Raw genomic sequence first — 26,134 nt, forward strand, 5'->3', positions numbered from 1 at the left:
CTTCATTTCATGTTCTATTATTACTCCTAATACCATTTAAGTCTGCGAACATTCTGGAAGAAAGTTTGCCTGAGGTGCTATCCAATTTCTGTACAGTATTATTCTGTTTGAATTTCACAAGGAAAACTAAATTAGCATCAGTTTAGAGTGATTTTTTTTGAAAATGAACATAGCCAAGTTCTGGGAACCAAGAAGAGGCTACCTAGCTCCTTAAAGCAGGAAAACGCATAAACACTCAGAAATCAAGGTCTTGTGTGTGCTGTAGGAACATCTAATAACAAAGACACATATTTAAGCAAGTTTCACAAACAACAGATATAGCAAAATGATGTCGTTTGCTCACACATTCTTCAGAGTATGCTGCTTCCAAGTATATTACAAGCTAATGGCCACATCTGCCTTTACATACACATAGCTATCTGCCTATGAGTTGCTGTGAGGTGCTCAGATACAAGCAAAAGATGTTTATAAATCAGGACATTCATGATGCACATCTAAGGACAGAAACTAGTTATATGTGAATAAGGTAAGTGTTGCACAAATGTTGATAACTTTCAAAGGCAATTCAAAGAATCTCTGATGATCCACACATTAACACTGAATTTCTGCACTCATATTTTTATTCTCTAAAAGCTTTGAGCACAACTCTTACTGTAAAAATAAAGACTAGAGAAAAGATGGACTTTTTAGTGAGAAAAAAGTCTGTATTTATTTCCCATTACTTTGAATGTGTATGTTATTTTCACTCCTAAGTGTGCTATATGCTTCAGAGGGAGTAAAAGAACAGGTTCCTATCCAAAACTGCTTAAAATCAAATTTTATACATGACCAGTGAGTTACCTTCCGCCTACTAAGTTATCTCAATAGCACTTACACTTATAACAGTTCATTTTTTTTTAAATTAACCTGTGACAAAAATAGTTTCCTCTTTCTCTACTAAATGTTGACTTTTCCCTCCATAATTACATCTGCCCAAGGACCACTTTAGGCAAGATTTAGTTCTGAACTAGTGGCAGTTTTTATATTAAAAATACATGACTTTAAAATCCAACATCCTGCATCCTCAAAAGCCTAGAAATGGGATTTTCATGCCGTTGGGAAGACGACTTTTCTAGCTTCCTAATGGGACCACGCACTGGAAAGGCAAATAATATCAGATTTTAAATCTGACATTTTTAAATGCTTCTACGAGTCTCTTGGAGACATGTGTTCAGGTGTAGTTGGACTAATGGGAACTACGGCACTTGGTTTCTAGATGGAAATATTAAAAAAAAAATCTCAATATATCCCATTTTCATGCTGATAAAAATCTTTATTTCACAGCATCACAGGTTGTGTGTGAATCAAGCTTACTTCTTGTAAATGATACAGAAACAGTTACGTTTCAGAATGGATACAAATGAGAAGTGAGTGTGGGCTTGGGAAACTAGCTAGAAGGTCATTCCACACATTAGGGAAAAGGCACCAAAGTGGAATGAGAGAAAGAGACAGAGTATTAAGGCTGGTACTATGTTGGAAGGCTTGAGAGTAACACATAACAAAAAGGTCAGAGAGTTAAGTCTTGAAAGTTCAGACAAGAAGTTTGAATTCATTACACAGTACAATTGGAGCCGGTGGAAGTATTCAAAGCAGGGTGGGGGAGGCATGTGCAGATGGTCAGTGCTTACAGTGCTCTGGAATCCTATCAGTTGTCCATGATTGTTAGGATTGTTCACGGGTTCCTGACTGTTTGCCACTGACTCGGGGATGATGATAGGATTAAGTACAGCTTTCTTCTCTTTCAGATTAAGGACCAGTCCAAGCTCCGGTAATGGCAAACAAGAAGGTCTACTGAGGCCAAAGAGCGTGAAATACAGGTCCACAGCACCACATCGGAGTCTCCAGTCGTGTGAAGTACCTAAAAATCAAGGAGGGGCAAGTGTTAAAATGTAGAGATAATCTTTAAAAAAAAAAAAAGTTCAGATGATTTGGAGCCATCAAGCTGTACACATTTTTAGCTTATGCTGTCCTCATCCTTCCTCCTTCCCTCCTATTATTTGTTACATTCACTTGTTATGTTTGCTTTTAATAAAGACTGTAAGCTGTTTGAGGCTAGGACCATGTCCTCCTCTATGTTCTGTACAATGCTTACCACAACAGGACCCCAATCACAATGGGAATCTTTGGGTGCTATAACAACGCTAAATAATATTAATAAAAAATACACACGCCACTAGTTTCATTTTAGATTTTACTTTCAAAAGACAATCAGCAGGTAAGTGGAACAACACACTGACAAACTAGCCTTTCACCTCAACAAGTCTGGATGTGAAAATGAGTTACATGAAAAATAAACTGAATGTTATTGCTTCAACCTATTCTCTAACTGTCTACATCACAAAACTATAAAATCCAGCACAAGTTTTCCAGTGTTACAGTCTGGGGAAGCTGTAAAACTGGAAAACTAAGCAAGAATCTTAAATAGCAGCAATCACTGCCACATCAGAAACTAGCTTCAACCAACCACATATTCTGTAGTACAAATCAATAAAATCCTGGCAATTCAGTTTTGCTATACACTCAACAGTCATGATGTTTCGAACCTGTCTTGTCTCCTGTACCATATGATCATTATTATCTTGCCTTTGTTACAAGTCTACACATATGCAGTGTAGCTGCAGCAGTCCCAGGATATTAGAGAAACAAGGTGGGTGAGGTAATATTTTTTACTGGATCAACTTCTCTTTGTGAGAGAGACACGCTTTCGAGCCACCCAGAGCTGAAGAAGAATATTTCTCTCTCACCAACAGAAGCTGACTCATAGACTCATAGATTCTAGGGTCAGAAGGGACCAATGTGATCATCTAGTCCGACCCCCTGCACAAAGCAGGCCACAGAACCCTACCCATCCACTTCTATAACAAACCCCTAACCTATGTCTGAGTTATTGAAGTCTTCAAATTGTGATTTGAAGACCTCAAGCTGCAGAGAATCCATCAGCAAGTGACCCATGCCCCACATTGCAGAGGAAGGAGAAAAACCTCCAGGGCCTCTGCCAATCTGCCCCAGAGGAAAATTCCTTCCCGACCCCAAATATGGAGATCAGCTAAACCCTGAGCATGTGGGCAAGACTCACCAGCCAGCACTCAGGAAAGAATTCTCTGCAGTAACTCAGATCCCATCCCGTTCAACATCCCATCACCGACCACTGGGCATACTTATCTGCTGATAATCAAAGATCAATTGCCCAAATTAGGCTATCCCATCAAACCATCCCTTCCATAAACTTATCAAGCTTAGTCTTAAAGCCAGATATGTCTTTTGCCCCCACTACTCCCCTTGGAAGGTTGTTCCAGAACTTTACTCCTCTAATGGTTAGAAACTTTCAACTAATTTCAAGTCTAAACTTCCTAGTGTCCAGTTTATACCCATTTGTTCTTGTGTCTACATTGGTACTAAGCTTAAATAATTCCTCTCCCTCCCTAATATTAATCCCTCTGATATATTTATAAAGAGCAAGCATATGGTTCAATAAAAGACATTATCTCACTCACAATTGTCTCTCAAGCCTACATATCTTTTTAAAAATAATGTATGTTATTGACAGGGCCGTCCTTAGGATTTATGGTGCCCTAGGCAGGATTATTAAACTGGTGCCCCTGTGCCTACCTTGCTCTGAGCAACACAAACATAAGTTTACAGTATTGGAAAACTTGCCACATGCATGTTATTAAAACCAGTTTAACTTAATTAAGCACACTGTAATGCTGATGGACTAGCACTAAAGAAGTAGCACTATAGAAAAAATTCTAATTTGACAGAATGATGCAAATAATATAATTTTTTTAATTTGTCAACATTTTATTGGAAATGTATATGAAGAGGTATTGAAACAAGGATTAGTTTTTAATTAAAAGCAATCTTCCTGGCTTTTTTGGCTGCAAAATCAGTAATAATGTCATCATATGACAAAGTGATGTCTTGTTTGATTGCAAGAAGAGCAAGACCAGTCAAGCCTTCCTGACTCATTGTAGAGCAGAGATAGTTTTTAATGAGCTTTAGTTTTGAGGAACTCTGTTCTCCTGATGCTAGTGTTACAGAAATTGTCAGTAGAATACGAGTGGCAATGTACACATTAGTATATTATATATATATATATATAAACAAGTCTGCTGGTATGAATAAACTGTACAATGTCCATCATTGATTTTGCATGTGGCAACACTGATGACAGTGTACTCGATTCTTCGTACAGTTCAAGTCCATTTAAATCAAAACTATCACTGTGCTTCAGAGGCTCTCTAGGTTCTTGCACTTTGCCATTAGTTGCTCTTGTTTTCCTATTTTGTTGAATTTAGTCCTGCTCAGCCTGCTGCCAGCTGAGCGAATGGAACCCCAGGCCGACAGTGGGTTGAGTGGCTCAGCCGGGGTCTCAGCCACTGGCCTGCTTAGCCTGCTGCCAGCCTGGGGTTCCTTGGGGCTCCCCAGGCCAGCAGCGGGTGCTGAGTGGGGCCGGCGACTGTGACCCTGGCTGGCAATGGGGCAGCAGCCGGAACCCCAGAGTATCAAAAATCAGCTGGCATGCCACCTTTGGCACGTGTGCTGTAAGTTGCTGACCCCTGCTCTATACCAGTGGTTCCCAAACTGGGGTTCACAAACCCCTGGGGGTTTGCAGAACGTTACAGGGGATTCGCCAGAAAAATTTCACTATAGGCGGCCAGAGGACCCCAGGCATTGGAGACAGCAGGTGAGACCCGGTTGCAGGGTAGACACCCCGAGCCCCAGGGAGAACAGGGCTGGGCAGTCTGGGCTGGCAGCCTGAGTTCTGGTGGTCAGCACGGGAGCCAGCAGCCCAAACCCCAGTGCTCCGTGCGGGGCTGGTAGCCCAAGCCCCAGGGACAGTGGGGCCGGGCAGTTGGGGCTGGCAGCCCAAGTCCTGGCGGTCAGCAAGGGAGCCGGCAGCCTGAACCCCAGTGCTCTGTGCGGGGCTGGCGGCGTGAGTAACAGGAAGAGTGGGGCTGGCAGCCTGAGCCCTGCCCTCATAAGCGGGGGACCCGGCAGCCCGAACCCCAGCCTGAGCCCCAGGAAGAGCGGGGCAGGCAGTTGGGGCATCCATCACACTGAGGAAATTTAAACTTAAATCCCTGAAAATATTCATTTTTAGGAGGGAGTTCATGACATTTCACAATTTAGTGAAAGGGGTTCGCGGGCTGTTAAAGTTTGGGAAACCCTGCTCTATACACTAGTAAGGAGATGAGCATATTACAGTTGTTGGAGGGCTCTATTTAGCAGTAAGAGGGCTACAGGAAAGTCAGTCAACATTTTTTGTTTCTCTGATGAAAACTGGCCCACTCCCTTCCCCATACCAAACTTGTCACAAATAATTGTCAACAACTTAATTTTCTGTTTTTGGCTAAGATATTGATTTTTTTTTTTAAATTGAAATTGAATTCAGGATTGTTAGCAAGCATTTTTGGCAAACAAATTTGTTAAATGACAATCTAAATGGCAACACAACACTGCTTTCATGCTTGGCTCACCCCCCAGCCTGCTGGTCCAACAGTTGCAGTAAAGGAGGAGATAGGTGCAAAACTGCGGGACCCCAAAATCCACCTCTTGGTGTGCAGAGTGGCAACAGCAGCAACAAACCCTCAGGTCTCATAACACGCCAATTGGCACCACCGCCAGCCCAACGGACCATTGTGAAGTTAGCACAGAATCTGATCTCAGGGACGGGGCACCCATGGAGCCACAGCAGCTCATTCTGCCCTGTGCAGCTCCGCCTGGGGGAGAGATGCGCTCCCCAGATAGGGTGACCAGGTCCAGATATCCTGATTTTATAGGGCCAGTCCCGATATTTGGGGCTTTGTCTTATATAGGCACCAGGAGCCTATATAAGAAAGAGACTCCAAAATTGGGACTGTCCCTATAAAAGTGGGACATCTGCTCACCCTACCCCAACCCCCTGTCCTGATTTTTTGCACAAGCTATCTGGCTAGCCTCAGCCCAGTCCTGTGTGACCATTCCAATCCTGGCTGCCTGCCAAGGAAGTGAGTTACTTTCACTTTCATTCCTCAGTAGGCAGCCAGGGAGGGGAGAGGGGAGAGAGAGGGGCTCCGTGGTGGGAGGGAGAAAGGTGGGGTGCTCCGTGGGACAGCGGGGAGAAGAACGGATGTTATGGAGGACAACAAAGGATACTGCCAGAGCCGTCGAGCCTGCCTCACCTCATGCCGGGGGAAGGAGTCACACTCGCAGGTGAGTTCCTTCCCCACCCCTTCCCAGAGACCCCAGCAGCCAATCCCCTCCCTCAGACTGTGCTGCATTCGTCTCTCTAGGACCCAACAGCCCTGCTCTTACATGCTCCACTGCTTCCCGTCTGTCCGGGCTCCTGGCAGAGCGGTGCCCCCAGACTTAGTGGTGCCATAGGCGGCTGCCTATGGCTAAGGACGGCCCTGGTTACTGAATACCATCATGTAGAAGGTCAGCTCTAGGGACTGAGATGTAGTCTGCAATCATAAGTAAAATGAGTTCTTACTTCTGTCTGCCAGTCATTCTTACATCCATACAACATCAAAAGACTCCAGTTACTAGTGAAGCATTATGGTCCAAGACAACCATAGTTCTAAGTCGGTGAGAAAGAGACATGACTGAAAAGTCTTTAGAGTAGGAACCATGTTTTCCTCTGTGTTTTATAATATTTAACAGAAGAGGAACTCCAAACATGACTGGGGCATAACTGCTGCACACGCTCTGGAAATGTCACTGACATAATTCAAAAGGAGCAATTAAGGTGACTACCATCTACTATGTTTCAACTTGAATCCAATATTCTGATTTGTAATTAAATTTAAGAAAATGGTTTAATACACTGAAAATGCCTTTATGAAAAAATGAAATGATTAAAAACTCCACATTGCATTGACATCATCACACACTAATGGTAAAAGCACATTTGGCACCACCCAGAGCAAAAAAACATCTAACATCTGGCACAATGTTGTAAGTATGATGGTTTTGGTGCAAACTCCGGCCAGCACTTGACTAATTATAAGTTCATCAAACTTATTATTCCCTAGCAGGAATAGAAATTAAATTGGTAAACAAGGCAAGGATGAGCCAACTGCCATGTTGATTTGGCTCAGCAAGACCTTGCAGAGGGAAAAATTACAAAATGTATTCTTGCGGATTACAAGTACCATGGGAGCGAACAGTGTTTGGAATAGACTTAGTTGTATATATTTATGCAGTTTCAGGCACCTCTTTTCTGAGGAGAGTTGCATGAACAATTGGCTGGTGACGGAGGGAGCAATGAAATCTGGACAGATCTAACATTCAAACTGAACGAGAAAATACACCGATGAGATAAGAACTATACTTATTTTTTCTTTACAAACGATCTGGCCATTTAATATTCAATAAAAGATAATCAATATTCAGCATCAGTCCCACTTTCACAGAGCAGGTCGGCAGAATTGTTATTCTTAAATACAACTGCTGGGAGAATATGTGAACCCCTGTAAATACAGCTCAACACTACACTCTTCGGAATTCAGTAACATCATCAACTTTATGTTTGTCAATAAAAGATTACAGAAAAAAACAAAGATTTGTTTCCCCACAATGCAATTATTTTAGGTTTTAGTAAATTTAAATGCACCACTGCTTGAAGACCATGCAGCCATATATCTGGTGGATTAACAATTCATCTTGCCTTTAACAAACATTTGTATTGGTACTCACACTTTGCAATTATCTTTGTATTTTTATTTACAGAAAATAAAATGCAACCAGAATGTCATCTTCATGCATAAGGAGTAAGTGCTTTAAGTCCCAAATATAACTGAAATGTACATCTTAATTGTTATTTGCAAAAAGAAGTAATGGATATAAGTGAACACTGCGCGCACACTTCTCTTGAGAAACAGGGAACACAAATTCTCTGGAGATAATATCAAAATGTTTATTTCCTGAGCCTGACACTTGGCAAATCTTACAAAACTGAACTACTTGTAGTCTCCCTACTTTAACCCCTGGAGTGTAGCTGTAAACTTTCAAGCACTAAAAATAAAGATGCAAAGAGAACAGTCAGCTCTGAATGACCTAAAAGACTATGTAAATGTTTATATGTAATCTGTACTGTGCCAAATGTTAAAGAGCAGTTCGTGAGTACTGGACAAAACTGCCTCAGCAATGAAAAACAAGTCAATAGCAAAAGATACAAATCCTTCTCACATTAGGATCTTTACTAGTCAAAGCCAAGTAAGTCTTAATTTTAAAGTAAAACTTCTTAAGATCTAACTGATCCACAGAAATTCTAAAATCTATTTTACGCATTTAGGTTGGGGACGGGAGTGCCTAATCTAATGAGAACTTGAAGTGTTTGATCAATTTGAATATTGAAAATAATTAGAAAATAATTCATTTCAGGATTTATTAAAAAATTATATATATATGAAAATTACATTCCAACATTTTGTAATAGAAAAAACACAATGTGTAAAGTAGCAACACAAGGTGAAAACTGTTGGCTGTACTACAAGAAATATTTCTTTTGCAGGCTTGGATCAAAGAATCACACGAGGTGTGAATCTATGCTAAATGTACTTTGCAACAAGTTCAGTAATTGCAGAGGATGGAGAAAAACAGGATGCCAAGGGATAATCCTATATGCTGGGTATCACTACAAAATGATGCAAGTGTGAATGGAAAGCCTCAATTTCTGAACTTCAAACAAACCTAAAGAGAGCTCTTTTTATGTATCAGAGAATATGCAGAATGCTAACCACTCCAAGTTTCTTAATATACAGAAGAAATTCAACCTGAATTCATAAGTTTCCATAGCTGATCCACCAAAGCTTCATTGCACAAGGGAGACTCCATGTTCTTAGTAAAGGGTGGATTCCTCGTCAGCATGTTCAAAATCTTATGTCTGAAAGAGAAACAAAAGTTCCTTTTTTAATTCAAATGAACTGAGGCCTGGTCTATACTACGTGTTTAAACCGAATTTAGTAGTGTTAAACCGAATTAACTCTGCACCCGTCCACACAACGAAGCCCTTTATATCGATATAAAGGACTCTTTAAACCGATTTCTGTACTCCTCCCCGACAAAGGGAGAAGCACTGAAATCGGTATTGTCATGTCAGATTAGGGCTAGTGGGGCCGCAATTCGACGGTATTGGCCTCCGGGCAGTATCCCACAGTGCACCATTGTGACCGCTCTGGAAAGCAATCCGAACTCAGATGCACTGGCCAGGTAGACAGGAAAAGCCCCGCGAACTTTTGAATTTCATTTCCTGTTTGCCCAGGGTGGAGCTCTGATCAGCATGGGTGGCGATGCAGTCCCAAATCCAAAAAGAGCTCCAGCATGGACCGTACGGGAGACACTGGATCTGATAGCTGTATGGGGAGACAAATCTGTTCTATCAGGGCTCCATTACAGAAGATGAAATGACAAAGCATTTGAAAAAACCTCCAGGCTATGATAGACAGAAGCCACAGCAGGGACTCAGCACAGTGCTGCGTGACAAGCGTAACACAAAGCCAAAGAATCAAATGGATGCTCATGGAGGGAGGGAGGGGGGACTGAGGACTCCAGCTATCCCACAGTCCCCGCAGTCTCCGAAAAGTATTTGCATTCTTGGCTGAGCTCCCAATGCCTGAAGGGTCAAAAACACTGTCCGAGTGGTTCAGGGTATATCTCGTCAATTTACCCCCTACCCCCACCCCGCCCGCCACTAAAGAAAAGGGAAAAAAAATGTTTCTCGCCTCTTTTCAATGTCACCGTATGTCTACTGCATGCTGCTGGTAAACATGGTGCTGCGGCACTGAACAGCAGCATCCCCTCCCCTTCCTTTCCTGATGGCAGACGGTACAAAATAGTGGAAAATTGTCCTCATCATCCCGTGAGTGCTCCTGGCTGGCCGGGGTGAGGTTGGCCAGGGGGGCCTGGGTAAAAATGGGAATGACTCCTGGTCATTCCAGGCAGATAGTACAAAAGGCTTGGAAACCGTCTTCATCATAGCAGCTGGAGGCTGAGCTCCATCAGCACCCCCGCTTCCATGTCTAAAGAAAAGATTCTGTACTGCCTGGACTATCATAGCAGTAGGAGGCTGCGCTCCTCTCCCCCACACCCTTTAATGTCCTGCCTGGACTATCATAGCAGCTGGAGACTGCCTCCCTCTCATTTTATCCCACTAAAAACTCGTGTTTCTTATTCCTGCATTCTTTATTACTTCACCACACAAATGGGGGGACACTGCCACGGTAGCCCAGGAGGATTGGGGGAGGAGGAAAGCAACAGATGGGGTTGTTGCAGAGGCACCCCCTAGAATGGCATGCAGCTCATCATTTCTGTGGGATCTCTGGGGCTCTGACACGGAGTGGCTGTGCTCTCTGGTTCTCTAGTACACTTACCCCATACTCTAGGTAGGACTGACTCTATTTTTAGACAAAACAAAGAAGAGAATGACCCGGGGAGTCATTCCTATTTTTGTCCACGTGCCCCCAGCCAACCTCAGCGAGGCCAGCCAGGAGCACCCATGACAGCAGCAGACGGTACAAAAGGATTGATAACCGTCATCGCCAATTTCCAAATGCAAATGGTGCAAAATGACTGATAACCATCATCTCATTGCCAATTTACAATGGCAGACTGTGCAATAGGGATGGTAACCGTCTCTGCTACCTTGGCAAAGGCAAATTAATGCTGCTGTGTAGCATTGCAGTACCACCTCTGTCAGCAGCATCCAGTACACATACGATGACAATGACAAAAGGCAAAACAAGCTCCATGGTTGCCATGCTATGGCGTCTGAAAGGGCAATCCAGGGGAAAAAGGGCGCGAAATGATTGTCTGCTGTTGCTTTCACGGAGGAAGGACTGAGTGACGACATTTACCCAGAATCACCCGCGACACTGTTTTTGCCCCATCATGCATTGGGATCTCAACTCAGAATTTTAATGGGTGGAGGAGACTGCAGGAACTATGGGATAGCTACGTGATAACCACCCACAGTGCAACACTCCGGAAATCGACGCTAGCCTCGGTACATGGACAAACACCACCAAATTAATTTGCTTAGTGTGTCCACGTGCACTCGAATTTATACAATCTGTTTTAAAAAAAATGGTTTCTGTAAAATCGGAATAATCCCGTAGTGTAGACATACCCGAGACTCCAAAGTTACTGTTTCATGTCTGCAATTCTGTTTTTGACACTGGAGTTTTTATTAGGAATACAAATAATAAGGTTTGTGAGCCCCTAATATATACATATATTTTAATTCCTTTTAGCTCTTTCTTCTGTCTGTACATGCACACATATATGCTCATCTCATCCCCAAATTAATTAGTTTTCAGATAAATAGGACATGACTAGGGTGGACATTAGTTGATAGAATCACTCATCATAGAAAAGGGAAAAAAGAACCGGAGTACTTGTGGCACCTTAAAGTCTAGTACTCCTGTTCTTTTTGCGGATATAGACTAACGTGGCTGCTACTCTGTCACTATGGTAAAGAGAAAGTGTGATTTTGTATCTAGGCTGATTTGTTTTCATGACAACTTGAAAGGCTGTGTTATGCTCTAAGGTAAGTTAATCAGAGCTGTACTGGGTCAATATTCTCTTCATATTCTAATAAATATTTATTTTCAGTTTTGTTTTTAAACTTGTTACCAAATGACAGGAATCAGTAAAAACATTTAAGACTCACTCTTCACTTTTTAAAGGGATGCCAATAATTTAGAAATTACATTACTGTCTGAATATTTTGCATGCAACACCTACGACCCCAATACCTGACAGCAGTGAGCAAAAAACAAACCAAAAAACGCTGTATTTTTTCAGATTTTTTACTATGCTTTTGACAACACTTTGTGAACAGTAATTTTCATCATTTCCCCTTAATAGTCAGTTTTCTCCTTTGTTGAAAAGACCTTTATAAATATGGGAACAGAAAAACCTTTAACATTTGAAGGGATTTTTTTACATTAAGGATATAATTTTTAAATTGGGTGTTCTATCTGAAACTGGAATTTAAAAATTAATAAAAAATTCAAATTGTCAGCATCTGTTTGAGAGACTCAATTAAAATATTCTGCTTCCTCAGCTGATGTTGCCTGTTACTTATCTCAGGTATAATTTGACCCATTAGATCAATCTTCCTTTAAAAAGAATAACAGCAGTATAAACCTAGGACTAGGGAAATCGTAACTATACTTGCACAGGAAGCCTAAAAGATAAATAGGAAAAACACCTGTCTATTCATCTTAAAGAACAGTACTACTACATTGGCAATCAGGAACAGATGGAATTGAGGAGCAGGGAAACGAAGATCAGAGGCTGCCATGCTAAAATATATACAGTATTGCATTCGCTAAATCTAAATTAAATTAGGTAAAATTATCAAGTAACCACAACATTTTCACTTGTTATCCTTTCACCCCATCTACAGTCTAACAACTGTTTTATACTCTTTGGTAGCCAAACATAATGATGTTTATTCAGTCCTAACACACTTATATACACTTGAGACTAAAAAACAATTTGTTATATGCAACAGATCAATATTAGATTTACATGTGCCAATTGTCTGTAGGAAAGCCTCTTAAATCAAAGGACAAAACAGAAAATACATGTAGTTTGAGACTAAAAACTGATCAAAATTTTTTTTTTTAGTTATGGATTGTTAAACAATGATAAACATTTTGCTAAGTATAAATTACCATAAACATCAAAGATGAATTTTGGTGGTATTTTACAAATTAATGGAACAAATTTTCACAAAATATGTATAGATTTTAAGGCCAGAAATGACCACTATGGTCATCTAGCCTAACCTCTGGCATAAAACAGGCCAAAGAACTCTATGCACTAATTCTAATATTAGTGAAAAGTGCTGACTTTGAGTCTTTGTAGACATACTAACCTTATATAAGGTACAGGATCATTCTGAACCATGTTAAGCAACCACTGTAATTCCTCATAACTCCGATCAACTATAACAAAAATTAAATCACTTGTTAACAGTATGCAGAGACAATTAAAGAGGGAAGCAAAGACCAATCAGAAAATTATTCTATATGTGTTACATAGAATCACCAGGGATTATCTGTAGCTGTAGTATGACTGGAATGTATCAAAAATGATAAAACAGACATTTCCAGGTCACTATAGATTAATACTAGTGATAAATCTAAAATGACATTTTCTTTTTAAAAGGAGCAAAAATTCTTCAGTATTCAACATTACACACTAAAAAGTGAATAGTATGTAGAGAATATAATCCTGTAGTATATTTCATTCAGAAGAGTATAGAAAATATTATCCTGACACTAACTATCCTTTAAGTTTTGTGATAGATGTCTAGCTGTAAATAATGCTAGGAAAATACTCACATGGACTACAGGCCTTACTTATACACAAAACTGTGAACATACTCTTCTCCATATACTTATAACTTGTTTTCTATCAAACTGTTTTTGAATATTTCAAAAGTCAGTGACCCAATCATGAATGTGTTAGCGAATGCTCCTAGAGTAAATACTGTACATGGATTGGTTTATGATTAGGAACTAAATTAGTAGGTTAGGTAAAGGCTTAAATCATTTGACTGTATCCATTTAATTACCCTATAATACTCAAAAGAAAAAAAACACAATAGTATGGGATAAAGTAAACATATGAAAATACACGAATTCAAAGAGGCTAATCTTCACTCAACTGTTTTCCTTGTTTCATTTCCGTGGGGTGCCACAACATTATTTAATTCGCAACCACCCACAATATGTAGTTACTTGCTCAGCAGTGGCTTTACTTATCTATCGAGATAGCATCCTCCACATTTCAACTGGATTTACTAATTGTTTCTGTTCAGATACGTGTGTCTCCCCTGCCCAGTGACACCCAGCCTGCCCTGCATCCAGCCCAGGGCCGCCATACTCTACAAGCCATATGTTGTCTGTGGGAGGGGAGTGTGTTCTCTTCTCTCCTTGCGTGTTCCCCTCCCAGTCCCCCGGCACGTTTGGCCACTCTCCCTGGCAGCCAGATGGGGTATGGGAAGGAGTTGCATCTGCCTGAGAGCCTAGCTGGGAGGCAGTGATAGCCTGCTCCCTGCCTGGGCTAGGCTGCCAGGGGTGGGGTGGGATGTGGGGGGAGAGGGGCTCTGCCTCACTCGGCCTCTGTCCCTGCAGCAGGGCCCTGAAGCAGGACAGTGAAGGTGGGTGGGATGGTGGCAGGGAAGTAAAATGGATGAAGTCTCCTGCTGATATGATTTCCAAAACCCACTTGTCCACGGTGATATGCTTCCAAGCTTGTTGGAAGTGAGAAAGGCCCTTGAAGCAAGGAAGGTATGCAAACTGTTGTAGCTGGTAAGGAGAAAGGGGGAGTAATTCAGAATCTCAACCAAACAATCAAAATTGGTGTTCTGATTATGAGGGTTGTGAGGTTGATACCTGGATGGCAGACAGTCTCTTTCTGGAACCTCTGCCTTTTTCGTTTGGGTTCATAAGGTCTTGGGGAGTCAGAGAACTGAACAGGACAAGATATCTGTGCTGTCTGGCACTTACTAAATTTCTTTTTATGTGCACATGTGTAAATTCCCAGGGAATGTAGAGTGGCCCTGGAATCAAAGTATGCAGAGACTTGTAAGTATTCTCTGCAATCAGTTTTAAGTCATTGCAGGAAAGGTCCTTAACTGTATTCTGGATCTCAATCCAAAATCCTGAGAGCCGAAGCCTGCAGGCCTCTCTCATGATTACTGCCGTAGAAATAAAGCAAGCACCTGCGTCAGTAGCATCCAGAGAGGTCTGCAGTGATGTCCTGGCAAGCAGCTGACCCTCTTTAATGATTGCCTGGAACTGATCCCTCTGTTCTGGTGGTAAATGCTCAACGAATTGAACTTTGAGTAATTGGTGAAATATAATCATATCATCAACACTTGACAGTAGGTGATCCTAAATTGCAGAGCCACAGACGAACATGATTTGTGACCAAATAAATCAAGATGCTTCTGATCTCTATCGTACAGCACTGATTTAGCGTGGTGCTAACTTCCATGTTAATTGGGAAAGATGGAACATAATACGTTTTTTCAGCCCTTCTACAAGTGGGCAGTATTATCACTGGGATATTACTTTTGGAGGATCTAGCAGAGCAGAACATTATCAATAGGCAGTGAATGCAATTCAGGCAGATAATGCCGTAGGCAGACTATTTAGAAGTTTATGTTATGACTCCTTAACCTCCTCATCATATGGTATCTTTAAGGAGTCCACTATCATTTTAATGAGGTCCTGGAACTGTTTGAAGTCATCAGCCAGGACTGGTGGGGCAGGCGACTGCTTCATCTGGGGATGAAGAAGAGGTATTGGTTGGCATAGTGACTTCTTTGTCCACTCTTGCCTCCTGCTCCTTGAAAGTCTCTTCTTGTACTTTGGGCCTTTGAGAGAACGGATGTGGGCATAGTCTACCTCTATTGTGCTGATGAGTGATGCTGGGAGGGGTGGGGGTCCAAGAGAATTGTTGGTAGTATGCCTCTCATGACTCCCAGTATGGACAATGAGGAGGCCCATCTGATATAGGTGGGGGAATCCAAGAGTGCTCATACCACTGGGATTGATCTTGAGGGTGTCTTTGTGGAATATGCTCCTTCTCCCTAGAAGTCTCCATATTAATACTCCTCTGACAGTGAGGAGGGGAACCCTGAACTTAAATCGGAGAAACTGATGAGAAATTCCCATCCTCCTCTTCAACATCACTTTATAGGGGTGGCGCATTGGTAGAAAAAGGTGGTGACTCCATCAATACCGAGTAAACGTCTGGAGACCTAGAGGTCTTCAGTACCATGAACAGACCAATACAGAACAAAGGGGAGCTAGGCATCTCTATCACAAAAGGTCTCACGAAAATTTAAACTCCTGCAATACTGACATGCTAAGTTCCCTCTAAGCTGCGCAGCTGCCTATTAAGCACCGCGCAGGTGCTCAGGGCTGTGGCGGGGAGAGATTCCTCTCCCCCAGCCCGGGATTCAACCCAGCCTGGCCTGGACCTGCCGTGGCCGTAGGGTCCTTCCCATGGCCCCAACCCAACCCCAGCATGGACCTGCCGCAGCTCTGGGAAGGCACCCTTCCTGCGGTCCCAACCCAGCCGGACCTGGCACACCTGTGGGATAGGCATCTCTTCCCCAACCCAGGTGCTTCTATGGAGAAAGAGAGCTGGGGGGAGTCCTCTCTCCCTCCCATAGCTCAGGGGCAGCCTGCACCCCAAACCCCTCATTCTCGGCCCCACCCCAGAGCCTGCACCCCCAGATGAAGTCCTCACTCCCCCTGCACCCTTACCCTCTGCCCCAGTCCTGAGCCCCCTCCCACACTCTGAACCCCTCGGTCCCACCCCTGTCATATGAATTTTGTTACGTGCACCAATATGAGGGTGATGTGTGTCACACATCACCTCCACATTGGTGCACATAACAAAATTCATTCCGCATATGGGTGGAAAAAATTAGAGGGAACACTGCCAAAATGGTGTTCGGTACCAAGGCAGCAGCCTGAGCAGAGGTGATTGTAGCAGAAGGAATGGATGGTACCAAAGGCTTTATCCACTCCAAGAAGTGCCTGCCAGATGATAGTCTGGTCTTCTGTGGTATCAAAATGGTAGATACCAAGAGCTTGAGTGATTCTATTGAAACAGATTTAAAGGTGGTCCTTGCCACCTTGATTCCCAGATGGCACTGATGATCTTCTGGAGCTGGAACCCTTAGATTCTTTGGGTTTAAGTGGTGGTCGCAGTACCTGAGGAATCTGCAGCCTCGTGTGTACTGAGTAGGGAAATACTAGGCACCAAAGTAGTTGTCTCAATCAGCAATAAGGGTTTCTTTGAGGTAGATTTATTACTTGAGGAACCTGAACTCTGTTTCCTAGAGTCTTTTTGAGAAGATTATTGAATCTTCCTCTTAGAAACTCCAGGGGAGTATTGTGACGAAGTGGCTGAGGCAGCCAACTTCCTTGGAGACTGGTATACAAGGTGGTGGGGCCCTCTGGTCTGGATTAGAAGCGGGATGGAGGGAGCGCTCCATCATGAGGTGGCACAATTTAATCTCCCAGTTCTTTCTGGCTCTTGATTTTAAGGACAGGCAAAAATTACACTTTTGGAGAACTGTGACTCTCCAAAGGAACAGGTACATCAGGAGTGTCCATTGCTCACAGGACAGCCTCCCAGCACAAAAGGCAACATTTAAAACCCAAATTGCCAGGCATACCCTCCCAACAACCTATCGGTCCCCACAGGGAAAAAAACCTGAAACAACAACGATCCTCACAAGATTTTTGTTGTTGTTGTTGTTGTTGTTGTGATTTAACTATAGCTAATCATAATTAATTACTACTACTATAACTAAGTTAAGTAAAATTATGAAAAAAAATTACAGTCGAGGTAAGCTCGACTTAGGCATTGTTGATGCTCCGTCTCAGGCTAAGGCAGCTCAGAAGAAACTGAGGGCAGTTTACTTGTGCAGCTCTATATAGCCACGGTGCAGTGCATGAGGTAGAGTAGAGAGCAGACACGGGCCAAAGGGGCACTGCTACCTAAAATCTCTGATCACAGGTGCATGTGCACCTGAAGTGAGGCACCCATAGGGACACCACTCAAAGAAAAACAGGGCTCACACATGGCTCTGATGGACACTTGCACACCTACAGTGGGATCAGGGGTGAAAGTAACACTCTACTCTTACCAGTACGGGGGCTGGCTCCGATCAGCATCCCCCAGCCAGCCCATCTGCGCTGCCTGGCCCTTTTAAATCGCCGGCCCCGAGGTAGACGCTCCTTTTGCCCCCCCACTGTCAGTGGCCGGGAGGGGAGGGGTGAGCAGGGGCAAAAGGGGCAGCAACGTTAAAGCTTTAATGTAGGTTGTTACGGCCAGTTCCGGAGGCCACTGTTTGCCAGTACACCATACGGGCCCACTCCGGCTTACTTTCACCCTGAGTGGGATCCACAATGACACATACTCAAAAAAGGACAGTGCCTTTTACACAAAGGAGTTATTAATTTTGGTTGCTCCTTTAAGACTTTTGAATACTTTAAGCACTGATAATTTGGTCTCGTGTCTGCATGTCAGGTAAACTTCATCCTATCACTCTAAATAGCAACATCACATAGGTTCCTCAGCTCCCTGTGCTCACATTCTGGGCACCCTGCTTGGAAAGTGACTGAAGTGGAGCAGAGGATGGATGAAGCATCCAAATTGATGAAAACATGCTATTCAGCTTCTAAAAAACATTAAGGGAATATCTAAATCAGGGGTCGGCAACCTTTCAGCAGCGGTGTGCTGAGTCTTCATGTATACACTCTAATTTAAGGCTTCGAGTGCCAGAAATACACTTGAACATTTTAGAAGATCTCTCTCTAAGTCTATAATATATAACCAAACTACTGTTATATGTAAAGTAAACAAGGTTTTCAAAATGTTTCAGAAGCTTTATTTAAAATTAAATTAAAATTCAGATCTTATTAGTTTAGTGTGATCCTTGCCCTTGCTTTTCCTTGCTGAGTTTTTGAATGTCTGGTGGCACCTATTTAGATACTTTAAGCTGCACACAGGCGTCTGAGTTATAAGTTGATAACCAGCTGACAGAAGGTCAGCGGTTGGAACCCCTGATCTGCAGCTGAGATGAGTGGAGCTGGTAGGGCTGAGCAGGGCTGGAAGCCTGGACCCTGTCTGGCAGGGAGCCTGCGCTGGAACTCCAACTGGAAGCAAGGTGAGTGGGGCTGAGGGGACCCCGGCTGGCAAAGGGCCAGCAGCCAGAACCCCAGAGCAGCAGGGGACTGACCGCCAGAGCTCTGGGGTTTCCACCATCAGCTCCTTGCCAGCTGGGGTCTCAGCCCACTGCCAGCCTGGGGTTCCTTCCCCCAGGCCAGCAGCTGGGCTGAGTGGGACCTGTGGCAAGACCCCAGCTGGTAAGAGCCAGTGATGGAAACCCCAGAGTGGGGGCAGGCTGAGCAGCTCAGCCCGCCGGCGCTCTGGGGTTCCTGCTGCTGGCCCCTTGCCAGCCAGGGTCTCAGCCCACTGCCAGCCTGGGGTTCCTTCCCCCAGGCCAGCAGCGGGTGCTGGGTGGGACCCTGGCTGGCAAGGGGCCAGCAGTGGGAACCCTAGAGTAGTGGCGGGCCGAGCAGCTCAGCCTGCCACCACTCTGGGGTTTCCATCACCGGCTCCTGCCAGCTGGGGTCTTATCCCACTGCCAGCCTGGGGTTCCTTCCACTAGGCCAGCAGCTGGGCTGAGTGGGACCTGCGGCAGGACCCTGGCTGGCAGGAGCCAGCGGTGGAAACCCCCGAGCCGGGGCGGGCTGAGCAGCGCAGCCTGTCGCTGCTCTGGGGTTTCAGCTGCTGTCTCCTTGCCAGCTGTGGTCTCAGCCTGCCGTCAGCCTGGGGTTCCTTCGCCCAGGCCAGCAACGGGTGCTGAGTGGGACCCCGGCTGGCAAGGGGCCAGCAGCGGGAACCCCAGAGCAGCCACAGGCTGAGCAGCTCAGCCCGCTCTGCGTGCCATGAAAAATCGGCTCGCGTGCCACCTTTGGCACGCGTGCCGTAGGTTGCCGACCACTGATCTAAATCATTGCAAATCAAACTGCAGCAGGAGCTCACAATGTTTTTGAGCAGTTTAAATCAAACTTATTTAAGTGGCAATTCCTAGGATTGCTAATAAAACAAGTTTTGTAAATGACCTTTTATTATGGAGTGGACTGTCTGAAAAGCAACTTCTCTATATGAATAGTGTCAAGGTACAGAAATAAAAGTACCCCATCTTTCTTGTTAAAAAACAAGTCTATTCTATTTACTAAACAAGTAAAGGCTCTTGTGCTCAAAATATAATAGGGCTCTTCTGACATTTGCCATGTAGTGTAATCTGTTTATGCCAAACTTAATGATATTAATGCTTTAGATCCACTCTTGAAATTTACTTGGTAACCAGATGACACTATAAGGAGAGAAGACAAGTCTGGCCTTTGATACAGTACATCTTCTAATATTCTAAAACAACAACCCAGTAGATCCTCACATTCCTGGCAGATGCAACAACTAAAAATGTTGTTTTCCAAAGCAGGTACCTCAAATTACAAGAGTTCAAAAGCTCTGAAAGTTTGTTAGTCTCACTTTGGCACCAGGAACCTGAGAGCCTAAGCTTTCTACACCCTTCATGAAACAAGAGATTCCAATCAATCAGAGGTCAATGAGGGGAAAAAATACCTCAAAATGCACTCTACAGAAGGAGAAAGCAAACGAGAAAAGAGAAGGGAAGCTCACTATTACCTGAACAAAAAATGAAGCATTAAATTTGTAAAGGAATAAGTAGGGGGCCTAGAACACCCCTGACCACTTTTGTTTGCAGAGACAGAACTTCAGGGAGTTTGCCATTTGGACGGAAATAACCTGCAAATACTACAGCTGCACCAATCTGCGCACAGAGAAAGACAAGATCCCAGCAATATTAACTAATGAACAGGTTAAGCTAGTACTAACTATGCATTTGCATAAATCATTAAAGCCTTAATTTCCAATAGCCTCTGGAAAGTTTCCTAGTGCGGTGTTTTAATTTCAAATGATGGTTTAGAAGAAAGTTACACAATATTTTTCAAGCAGTAAAGAATCCTTACCTCAGACCTATTACAGGAACTTTAAACAAAGAAAACAATAAATAAAAGCAAATAATCTTTTCAAAATGGAAACATGCTATAAATAAGCCACATAAGGGAGTGGAAAACCACAATCAACCAAATAGTCAGCCAAGCCGAGACTCTGCCTTCCAATTCATAATAACCCAATATGCCTGCAAATGGCAAATTATAAGCTATTAATAAAAACCAAACCTAAGGTTGCATCAAGAAACACCTCACTCATTCAAATTCTTTAAATCTTGAAAATAAGTAAAGGGAATTCTTCAGCTTTCTATATCACCTACCATACCATTAAAAACACATTCCATAAGGCATTTATTTCTATCTTCAGGAGATACTGAACTTCGAAACTTCATGAAACTCGTGCTTGTAAGGGCAAAAACCTTATTAGTAATCCTGTGCTTTCTTTTATCCACACATTGGCTCCTACTGTCATGGCGTCACTTCATCTGAAAAGTTATTCTATTTAGCATTACTGAGGTCACTGTTCAGGTTTTGCATTGGCGTGTGAATTCTATGCAGTGATCAAAAGTTTGTTTTTTTTTAAATTACCTTTTGTGTAATCAACAACTGCCTCCAAAGCTGCTATTCGGATGTCCACAAAGTGTCCATATTCTGCATATGTTTTAAAAAGAGCAGGATCACTGGGGACATGTCCATTCTTCTGAAGTACACGAATGGCTTTCAGACAGCTAGATGAAGGTGGGGGTGAAGAGGGAGGACAATCTGCAGTGAGTTTCTAGAATATCAATCACTGTGAAAAAAGCTATTTTCTTCAATATTATGATATTAATTAACAAACAAACTTCACTGCAAATTTTCTAGGATAAAACTATCCAAATTAATATACCACTATGGGTTTTTATAGTTGTCAGGGCTGTAGGCACACAAAATTAATAAAAAAGATGAGTTTTTACAGTAGGTAGAAACACTGGACCAAATTCCCTATCGGAACAAATTCACTGCTCTTGGCTTCAATGGAGCTGCTCCAACATACATCGGCAGAAAATTTGGCTCATTATGTTTTGTATTCTATATATTGTCCCAATTGTTTCTTTTGCATAATCTTCATAAATGTACTGGAATAATAAATATGGGACACATAATGTGATCATATAACATTGCCATTAAAAATACATATCTTTAGATTTTGATGATCCGACTGTTTAATTTTTCAACATTAAAGTTTCATTAACACTAACTTTTGCATTTATTTGTTCTGTGAGGTTTTAATTTTCTTCCTGATATTTTCAAGTTTTCTTAATTCTATGGTTTTAAAAATACCTTACATACTTTGCGGTGTTTTTTAAATGAAAGAATGGTTTTTGCATGCCTTTTAGTGTCCTTATGCCAAAAAATATTTTCCTGCATTCTGTTAATGCCCTTTTTGTGTATTTAAAACAAAGAGAACACATCACATAAGTCTAGGGGAAGTAAGCTCAATTTGATTACATCAGTGTTAACAGCAGGATGTAGGAAATTAAAAAAAATAAAATTAAACATGATTAGGTCTATTCTCTCTTTATATTTGAATACGTTTTAGAAATTCATACCTGACCGTAATGGTATGTCTGTAACTGGGCAGAAGCTTTTCCATATTTAAGAACCTGGTAATCTCCTCAAGTATGAGTCGAACATCAGGATTTAAATTATCCAGAGTTCGAACTTCATTGTTCACACTGACGGCAGGAGTTACAGAGTTGGCTAGTGCGTCAATCAGTTCAGCACGATAATAGTTGTCTGAAAACTGAATCAAAGGACCATCAATTGAACAAAGAGAGGCAGAGCCCATTGCACCATTTTTTTTTTATGTTAAAACAAACAACGCTAACGCTTTCAGTTCAGTTTACTCCTGTACTAAATGTTTAGATAATAGCGGTCTAAAGAGTCATCTTCTACACCAAAAAATAAAACATTCACTATTAAACTGAATGATTTAGTTGCTAGTGCACATACTCTTGAACTTAATATAGCACGAAGAATATAGTAAAAATCTATGAATATTCTGTTAATACTTATACTCTGACCCCTCTCCACCAAATCTGTGAATGGAATGTTTTTCTCATTTATTAGAGCTGAAATAAGACTCAACACTTTCAAACATTCATATCTTACATTAGGCACTTCAATTCGCATTTAGATGCCTAAATTTTCAGAGGTAGTAAAAACTCAAACTCTTACTGGTGTTAATGGGTGCTGTAGCACTTCTAAAAGTCAGGACACTTTTTATTAAGGGGCATACATATGGATTTCCATGTTCAGTTCTCTCCCCCTTGGTGCTTCTAAGGTCCTCATCAATGTAGAACAAATTTACAACATTCTTGTGAAGTAGGGAAGCATCATCCTAATTTTGCATGTAAGGATTTGGGGCATTGAGTGATTAAGAGACTTGATCAAGATCAAACAGGTCTGTGGCACAGCTGAGAATTGGTCCTCAGTCTTCAGACACTCAATCCAATACCTTAAACACAAGACCATTCCTCTTCCTCGATACACCCAGGTTTGAAATTTTGGTTCCTAACTGTGCTTATTTTACTTAATTTAAATAATGACACATTTTATTTACAACATTTTCCTGAAGTGTCCTCTTGGTGAGTGGGGCACGAAAAAATGGTTACCTTTTGTAACTGTTGTTCTTCAAGATGTGTTGCTCCTGTCCATCCCATTGTAGGTGTGTGTGCTTGCCACATGCACTGGTGCTGGAAGTTTTTCCCTCAGCGGTATCCATAGAGGTGGGCTCTGGCACCCTCTGGAGTTGTGCACGTATGTGCTGGTATAAGGGGTGCCGCTGGCTCCCCTCTGCCTCAGTTACTTTGTGACGGAACTCCAACAGAAGGGAAGGAGGCTGGGTCATGGAATGGACATGAGCAACACATCTCGAAGAACAATAGTTAAGAAAGGTAACTGTCTTTTCTTCTTCGAGTGCATGCTCATGTCCTTTCCACTGTAGGTGACTCCCAAGCAGCAGCATCGGAGACAGGTAAGAATTTATGGATGTGTCGATAGCAACACAGCTCTGCCAAATCCAGCATCATCTCTGGCTTGCTGGGTGATAGGGTAATGCATCATAAACATGTATACCGAAGACCACGTTGTGGTCTTGCAGATGTCCTGGATAGGGACATGCACCAGGAAGACAGCCGAAGACACTTGAGCCCTAGTCAAGTGAGCCTTCACTACTGGTGGAGGCACAGCCTGCGCCAACTCGTAACAAGTACGGATGCAGGTGGTGATCCAATTCCTCTGGATGTAGATGCATGCTGCCAGGTGCCCAGGTGGAAATCCTCTGAGAGGACACCAGAAGGCCTTTCATCTTTTCAGGTATTGCAATAAAGAGATGGGTTGATCTGCGGAAGGGCTTGGTGCGCTCCAGGTAGAACGCCAGGGCGTGCCTTACATCTAGAGCATGCAGCCGCCTCTCCTCATTGGTCATTTGAGGTTTTGGACAGAATAGGAGGAAGATATCCTGATTGACACAGAAGTGTGATACCACCTTTGGCAGGAAGGCCAGATGGGGCTGCAGCTGAACTTTGTCCTTGTATAATATCATGTACAGGTGCTCCGAAGTGAGGTCTTTAATTTCAGAAACACGTCTCGCCGAGGCAATAGCTACAAGGAATGCAACCTTCCATGACAAGTGGGAAAGGGACCAAGAAGCCATACGCTCAAAGGGCAGACCCGTGAGCCTGAAGAGGACTAGGTTGAGGTCCCATTGGGAAACCAGGTCCCGGATTGGTGGAAAGAGTCTTTCAAGGCCTTTTGGGAACCTGACTGACATCTCATGCGAGAAAGCCGATCTACCCTGGATGCAAGGATAGAAGGCCGATATGGCTGCCAGGAGCACCCTGATCGAACAGAAGGCGAGACCTTTAAGTGAAGCAGGTAATCTAGGATGGACTACAGAGACAACTGAGTCGGGGAGATATTCTGCTCTAACGCCCAGCAGGAGAAACGCTTCCACTTTGCAAGGTAAGTTGCTCTGGTGGAGGGCTCTCTGCCCTCCAAGAGAACATGCTGTATCTGACTAGAGCAGGCTTGTTCCTCTGGATTCAGCCATGCTACATCCAAGCTGTGAGGTGGAGCGAGGTGAGGTTTGAGTGCAGGAGTCGATAGTGATTCTGCAAGAGTACATCCAGGCAGCTGGGAAGTGGCCACGGGGCTGCAACTGCCAGGTCCATGAGCATGCTGAACCAATGGGGATGCCATGCTGGGGTGAGCAAAATGACCCATGCCTAGTCCCTTTTGATTTTTTATATGAATTTGCTGACAAGCAGAATTGGAGGAAAGGCATACATCATGTCTCCTGACCAAGATAGGAGAAAGGCATCGGATAGTGAGCCTCTGCCAAGGCCTTGGAGAGAACAAAACTGATGCCACTTTTTGTTCTGTCTGGTGACGAACAAGTCCACTCGGGGAGCTCTCCACTTCTGGAAGAGCATTCTGATGACCTCTGAGTGAAGGGACCACTCGTGGTGAGAGAAGAAGGACCTGCTGAGGCAATCTGCCAGTGTGTTCCATATGCTGGGGAGGTGCAAGGCTTCCAGGTGGATTGCCTGCCATAGACAGAAGGCCTCCTGGCACAGAGCCAGCGATCGAGCTCCCCCCTGCCTGTTGACATAGAACATGGAAGCAGTGTTGTCTGTCAACATCTGTACTGCCTGGCCAGACAGTTGGGGAAGGAAGACACTGAAAGCCAGGCAGATGGCTCTGAGCTTCCTGATGTTTATATGTAATGCGAGCTCCTTTCAAGACTATAACCCTTGAGTCAGCAGTGTACAGAGATGTGCTCCATAATCGAGGTCGGCTGCATCCGAAATCAGGGAGACCATTGGTGATGGGCTCGCGAACGGCACATCTTCCAACACCAGAATCAGGTCAAACCACCACTGCAGGGAGGTAAGTACCTGTGGAGGGATCGTGATGACCTTGCCTAGGTGATGTGTGCCCTGGGAGTAGATCAACTCCAGATACAGCTGGATGGGACGCAACCTGAGTCTTGCATATTGGAAAATGTAGATGCATGCTGCCATGTGCCCAATAGTCTGAAACTGACCCAGGCAGTGGTGAGCGGATGGGCAGTGACGGTGACAATCAGATCTGACATTGCCCTGAACCTGGCCTCTGGCAGGAATGCTCTGGCTCGAGTAAAGTCTAGCACCTCTCTGATAAACTATCTGTTGGATAGGGATCAATGTTGATTTTTGTTTGTTTATCAACAGGCCCAGAGCTTGACAAGTGGCTTGCAACATCTTGATGCTACACTGGTCCTGGATCCTAGAGTGGCCCTTGATGAGCTAGTCGTTAAGGTACGAGCAAATCTGGCTGCCCCAACATCTGAGGTATGCCGCCACCACCAACATGCGTTTTGTAAACACCTTTGGTGCCGTCGCTAGGTCAAAAGGGAACACTGCGAATTGGTAGTGGACTGTCCCAACTACAAAACATAGGAACTGTGTGTGTACATGAAATATCGATATGTGAAAGTAAGT

At 43.3% G+C, this 26,134-nt stretch overlaps 1 protein-coding gene across 3 annotated transcripts in view; it reads right to left on the bottom strand.

Moving 5' to 3' along the window:
- Window positions 1-26,134, bottom strand: part of TAF2 (TATA-box binding protein associated factor 2) — a 112,233-nt gene that overhangs the window by 21,591 nt on the left and 64,508 nt on the right. For all 3 annotated transcript variants that reach the window (XM_050940611.1, XM_050940613.1, XM_050940612.1), the window contains exons 19-23: window positions 22,199-22,392; window positions 21,198-21,337; window positions 12,908-12,977; window positions 8,799-8,908; window positions 1,668-1,897 (exon numbers count right to left, since the gene is read on the bottom strand). In XM_050940611.1, the coding sequence (XP_050796568.1) occupies window positions 1,668-1,897; window positions 8,799-8,908; window positions 12,908-12,977; window positions 21,198-21,337; window positions 22,199-22,392 (744 nt within the window). The remainder of the gene's footprint in view (window positions 1-1,667; window positions 1,898-8,798; window positions 8,909-12,907; window positions 12,978-21,197; window positions 21,338-22,198; window positions 22,393-26,134) is intronic.

This window comes from Gopherus flavomarginatus, chromosome 2 (genome assembly GCF_025201925.1).
Source record: "Gopherus flavomarginatus isolate rGopFla2 chromosome 2, rGopFla2.mat.asm, whole genome shotgun sequence".
NCBI classification, from domain to species: domain Eukaryota; kingdom Metazoa; phylum Chordata; order Testudines; family Testudinidae; genus Gopherus; species Gopherus flavomarginatus.